The following is a 6,421-nucleotide window of genomic DNA, read 5'->3' on the forward strand; positions in this document are numbered from 1 at the left end:
AGGAAAGGCTGTTTGGATAGAGTGAGCCTTGACCTTATCTAAGTTCGTTAGTGGAAGAATGGATGGGGATTTTGTGCAATAGCCAGGTCAGGACATAGGACTGTCCGCCTATGTCACTCTGTCTCTGCCAGGGGTGCCCATCATCTGATTTTGTTTTTCTATTGAGACAAGGTTTCCTGTGCGGGATCTCAGGCTGTCATTGAACTTGCCATCCTTAGCCTTCCAAGAGCTGGGATTGCAGGCATGCACCACCACATGTCAACACTGTAAGGAGAGAGAGCTTCTGTTCTCAGTGAGATCAGCTCTTTTGTTCTTTCTTCTTGCAGGAAAAAGGTGAAGCTACAGGGACAGTTTAAAGGTCTGGTGAAAGCTGCTCAGCGGGGATCCCAGGCGGGACACAAACTTCGCAGAAAGGACCGTCGGCACTGAGTCCTTGGGGGGAATGGAGCTGTTTTTTGCCACAGTCCAAGGCCCTTTTCCAGCCCTCATGCTGTTTTAACACCAGCTCCAGGTGTCAGCCTTGCAAAACCTGGACAAAGAATGACTCATTGGAACCAGGACACCGTTCCTAGAGAGATGCATAGGATTTGGAAAGTCCAAATGTCCTTAGAAACATTGTCAACATCTGGAGGTGGAACCATGTGACATTGCTACCTCTGAGAAGCCCCTGTGAGGTGCTCTGCTTTCTGCCCAAAGTGGCCATGAGAGCAGAGTGGTGACCATGGTCTGCATGTGGAAGATCTTTTGTAACCAGGCATAGAATAAATGTGCATGGCCATGCATCAACCCTGAAAACAGAGTTTCATCTCTGCCCCTCCAGGGATAAGAATAGCACCTGACTACGGGCTGTACTGAGTGGTAACTTGACCCCTTCCTATCCAGCTCCCAGCAATCTGGCCAATAGTGTCAACATATGTCAGGAGGGCTTCCTCCAGTCCAAAAATGGCATTAGGACATAGAAGGAGTAGTGAATGCTCCACGGTTGGTAGGATCACAGGATTGAGCACCAGGGACCCAGAATAGGAGGCAGAGGCTGGCAGTTCTCGGAGCTGCGCCTTCAGCTGCCCCTGTTCACAAGCCTCTGTCAGCATCTCTGTCCATGATTCAACAGTTACTGAGCCCTTCCTGGCTCCAGCAATTATTGAGGGAACAAAGCCAGGAACCAAAGCAGAGATCAGAGAGGAATGCTGCTTACTTGTTTGCTCAGCTTGTTTTCTTATCCCTTCCAGGACCACCTTGTCCAGGGGTGGCCCAGGGCAGGGCCTAATGTAGGTGTATTTTCCCATATCAGTCAGTAATTGAGGAAATGCCCCCACAGAATACGGGCCAATCTGATGGAGGTGTGTTCTCAGCTGAGGTCCTCCTGAAGGTGACTCTGGCCGTGTCAAGTAGACAGAAAACTCACAGCACACCCATCTCCCCTGTTCTTTCTCCTGGATCTGGTTGTGCAGTGTGATTCCCTTTTAAGTGCTGCTAAGGCCACTTGACCCATCAGCCCAGCATTTGTTCTTGGTGTGTTTCCCCAGTGGGCAACCAGAAGCAGAGGACCCAGTTTATAGAGTATGCCTTGTCTTGATTAGTGAGCTCTGGCTCATATCTTTTCTTGTGAGATGAGACCAGCATACACATTCTGCCACCCCCACCCCCACCCTGGGGGTTTCTCTGTGTAGCCCTGGCCGTCCTGGAACTCACTCTGTAGCCCAGGCTGGACTCAAACTCACAGAGATCCGCCTACCTCTGCCTCCTGAGTGCTGGGATTAAAGTGCGCCACCACCAGCCAGCTACAACGTACACATTGTTAAATAGTTTCTGTTTTGGTTTAATTCCCTTGGCATTATGGTGCTGCTGGTACAATCTTTGGTAGCCTGTCTCTTAATACTGTTCCTTTCATTCTCTAAGATTTCTGGGTTTAGTATCTCCCATGCTAGGGCATTTCCACCCATGACCTTGGGCTAAAAACCTGAGGGGAACCACAGTTTGCCAAGAGGTGGCACTGTTACATGCCTTGCTCACAGAAATCGAGAATGGGTAGCCAAAAGATTTATTAAGGATTTACAAAGGTTTTCCAATCATGACCCCCATTATCACCACTCAGCATCACATTTATCTCAGACCAAGCCTTTCCTGGCCCCTCCTCTCTCAGGAAATGGAACCACATGCATTAGGGAGCCTGGTGTAAAGGAGGGATGGGTCTGAGCCAATCACCCGGTATTGATGTCTTTACAAAGAAGCCTGAAACCAGCCTGCTTATTTTAGCATATCTTCCAAGAAGCCCTGCTTCCTTTCAAGGAGGGAGGGTGACCCAGGAAGGCTGGTAACAGTGAAGTACTGAACTTTGTTCCTTGCGAGGTAGAGTTCAAGGTTGGCTTTTTTTTTGGGGGGGTGGGGGGGGCAGTGTAGAGGCAAGTGTTATTAAGTCTTCTGGTCTAGGAACTCAGGTGCTTGAAAGATGTTAGGGAAGGGGTGCTGCTTTTCTGTCCACAGGGGGCATCTGCAACAGGGCCACAGCAGCGTTCCTCACACAAGATTCATTCCACCACAGGGCTTGTCGAAGAGTCGCAAGCTTCCTCCAAGATCCACATTTACCAGCGAGCTTGTTAGGTCTTTGTTGATGTCAGAATCTGAGTGGTTTCCAGGCATTCTTTTCTGATCCATCTTCCATTCAGTCACAGAAACTGAAGGAAAATCCATACCCACCTTATCACATAGCTGGTGTGCATGAGCATTGGGTCTCACAAAGGGAATCTAACCCAGTGGCTGTCCTGGGACATCTGGTCAAGGAAGAGTCAAGTTAGGCCACCCTTCCCCCAGCCCTGTTCTCCTTCTCATGACTGTGGCAAAGGCTTCGTGACTGTCCTGGAGGTGACTGTCCTGGAGGTTCGCTGTCAGCGGAGGCTGGTCTCACTAGGTTAGTCTTGTTTACAGTCTGTCAGCCTCGGAAAGGCTGGTTTGGTTTGATTTACAATGTGAGAAACTTTCTGATATTCTAGTAGCCACTGTTTTCAGTCCTGACTCCTTTTCCCATTGCTTTTCTTGGTTATGTTCCTTCAAATTAAAATATATTTTCTATTTCATTATAAAAGAAAGATTCACGGAACATTTGGAAAAAAATAGGAAAGTAAAAGCAGGAGCTAGAATATTTCACCAGATCTCATGTAACCCGTATGTACTTCATTCAGTTTCTTTTTTTTTTTTTTTTTTTTGAGATAGGGTTTCTCTGTGTAGCACTGGCTGTCCTGGGACTCACTCTGTAGACCAGGCTGGCCTTGAACTCACAGAGATCCATCTACTCTGTCTCCTGAGTGCTGGGATTAAAAGTGTGTGCCACCACAGCTTCAGTTTCTTTTTCCACTGCACTTAGGACCCACTTTTCTTTGGACAAAGATATGGTCCTTATGTGTCCTTGGGAACAGAGGCTGTGCGTGGTAGGCCAGTGCTAGCTGCCATTCAGCTGTATCTCCATCCCTAATACTTGGTTTTGCATTTTGTTGTTTTGTTTGAAACAAGGCCTCCCTGTGTAACCCTGGCAGGGTGTCCTTCACTTCAGAGATCTGCCGGCCTCTGTCTCCCAAGGTGCTTACAGGGGTTAGAGCTGTGCATAACCACGTCTGACCACTTTGTTGTTTTGAAGACAAGAGTCTCACTGTGTAAACCTAAGCCAGCCTCAAACTCACAATCCTCCTGCCTCAGCCTCCTGAATGCCTAGGATGAGGCAACACACTACTTTCAGCTAAGAAACAAGTTTTTGTTCCTTTTTAAATTATTTCATTTTAATTTTTAAGATTTATGTGTATGAGTATTATGCCTGTATGTATGTTTGTGTATAAAGCACATATTATACATTTACACTTGACTAGATAACAAAGTTTTACCTTACCTGAGTAAATACCTCAGTGGCACAGTTTAGAACATCTGCCCAGTGGACGAAGCTCAGTTTATTTATAAAGGCTTTTGGAGCCCTTAAGCATGCTGCTCGTTGCTTACGCAGGAGTTTAAAGCCACCACTAGATGCTGGATTGTGCATAATATTTAGAAAATGACATGATGAATACTCTTTGTTCTATTTTTGATATACATTATTATGATGGGATAGATGACTCTACTCCAGAAAATAACCCTGATTTGGGACAATGTAAGCTGGTTTGCCATTTCCTGAAATTATGCTTAATGTAGCCACTGTCATTAGAAACATTTCCCAAGCTGTTAGCTGACAGCAAGTAATTGAAGGCCAGTGCTGCACAGCAGAAGCTGGGTTCCTCCCGCGCCTCCCACTGATTGCCATGGAAATGCTCAGTGGGTCCTCTCCAAGAACAAGTACTCTTAGCCTCTGCCATATACCCAGCCCCATTCTGGGAATATGGCTTTTTTTGTTGTTTTTTGTTGTTGAGGAAGCCTTACTATGTAATTCTGGCTAGCCTGGAATATGTGGTCCATGCTGGCCTTGAACTCATAGGGATCCTGTTTCTGTTTCCTGTAGGCTGGAATTAAAGGTGTGCATCACCATACCCAGCAGTGAGTTGTTTTGGTTTGGTTTTTCTTTTCCACAGGGTCTCCTTTAGCCCAGGCTGGCCCTTGAATTTGGTGTGGACCCAAGGAAGACCTGGAAATGCTAATCCTCTTGCCTGGTATTATTGGTATGCACCACCGTAGCTGGTTTATGTGGTGCTAGGGATTGAACCCAGGGTTTTTTTGTTTGTTTGTTTGTTTGTTTTTGTTTTTTGTTTTTTTCGAGACAGGGTTTCTCTGTGTAGCTTTGCGCCTCTCCTGGAACTCACTTGGTAGCCCAGGCTGGCCTCGAACTCACAGAGATCTGCCTGGCTCTGCCTCCCGAGTGCTGGGATTAAAGGCGTGCGCCGCCGCCGCCGCCACCCCCCCCCCCCCCCCCCCCCCAGCGAACCCAGGGTTTTATGCATGCTAGACAAGCTCTCTGTCTGAGCTACATCCCCAACCCTCTGGAAAGGATTTCAAAGCTGTGTCAGCATTGGTGAAGTCATGAAGAATGTGTGATGTGGTAGTTTGAATAAGAATGGCCCCTATAGGCTCATATATTTGAATGCTTAGGGAATAGCACTATTTGAAAGGATTAGTAGGTGTAGCCTTGTTGGAGGAAGTGTGTCACTGGGGGTGGGCTTTGAGGTTTCAAAAACTCATGCCAGGCCCAGTGTCTCTCCTGCTGCCTGTGGATCCAGATGTAGAACTCTCAACTTCAGCACCACCATGCTCTGCCATGACAACAATGGACAAAACCTCTGAAATTGTAAGCAAGCCCCAATTAAATGCTTTCTTTTATGAGTTGCTGTGCCTCTTCACAGCAATAGAACACTCGCTAAGATATAGCCGAAATGGTGGCGCACGCCTTTAATCCCATCACTCTGGAGGCAGAGGCAGGCTGAGTTCTGTGAGTTTGAAGTGTAAGCATGGGATGCTTAGTGGGACCTGTCTCAAAAAAAAAAAAAAAAAAAAAAAAGAAATTAAAAAAAAAAATAGCTTGGTGCTAAATTCTCATACCAGAGCTGGGTTGTGAGCTCAGCTCTGCAAGTCTCAAGTCAGAATTAAACAAGTTCAAGAGAAAACCTAGGCTCAGGAGCAAGTCTAGTCAAAGTGTAATGATTAATTTGTAATGAGAAATATAAACTACTCAAGAAACAATGATTGGCCAGGACATACTCTGCTTTGCAATAAGTCAAAGTCAGTGGTTAGCAATGATGAAACATGGAGAAAGGGAACCCTCTGAGTGATACATGGGTAGTGGTGTCCTTGTGAGGGGGCACGCCTGCAGATTGTGGCCCCTCCCCCATAGCCTGCTGGGGCCCAACACCACTGAGAATGAGCAGGAAAGATCACTCTTTCCTGTGTCAACCAAACTCTGAGTCTGTCTCTTGCCGCCACAAAGCGTTTCTGAGATTTAATTAGGCTCCAGCTCTTTCACACATGGCATGCCGGGATCAAATTTCTAAGCCCAGCTCTTCTGGCTTTTGCAAGGGAGACAGTCTTTTCCTTCTGGGGCCTGGTACAGATAACTGAGCCTTCATGTAGGGTAATGTCCAGAGGACAGCTTGGTTATTAGGTCCCTGTGATGTTACCCTGAAGACCTACCTGCAGGGACCCTCTAGACCTGATTGTAGAAAGTCACAATTCCAAATAGCATGTGAAGCCCAGCCACCAGGAGATGGATTTGTGAATGGATTCAGGAGTGGCCTGTGTATCTTCACAGCTCCTCTGCAGATTGAGTGAGCCCTTGAAGCCTTGCTTATAACCAGAACTGCTACCACATTAGAGCTCCTGGACTTGAGGCCACAGAGCAAATATGCTCATAAAATGACAAGCATGGTTATCAGCCCTGAGCAGATTTTAAACAGCATGTATGCTGATTGCATCACTGTACAATAATTCTTCTGTAAACATGCCCTCTTAATCATTC

The 6,421-nt window shown here is 46.8% G+C and overlaps 1 protein-coding gene across 1 annotated transcript in view; it reads left to right on the forward strand.

Annotated features, from left to right (window-relative positions):
- Positions 1–795, forward strand: part of Rrp12 (ribosomal RNA processing 12 homolog) — a 39,493-nt gene extending 38,698 nt beyond the window's left edge. Inside the window, exon 34 of the mRNA XM_059258112.1 lies at positions 327–795. Coding sequence (XP_059114095.1) covers positions 327–429 — 103 coding nt within the window. The 3' untranslated portion in view covers positions 430–795. The remainder of the gene's footprint in view (positions 1–326) is intronic.
- The last annotated feature ends 5,626 nt before the right edge of the window (positions 796–6,421 follow it).

The sequence above is a fragment of the Peromyscus eremicus genome, chromosome 1, assembly GCF_949786415.1.
Source record: "Peromyscus eremicus chromosome 1, PerEre_H2_v1, whole genome shotgun sequence".
Classification (NCBI taxonomy): domain Eukaryota; kingdom Metazoa; phylum Chordata; class Mammalia; order Rodentia; family Cricetidae; genus Peromyscus; species Peromyscus eremicus.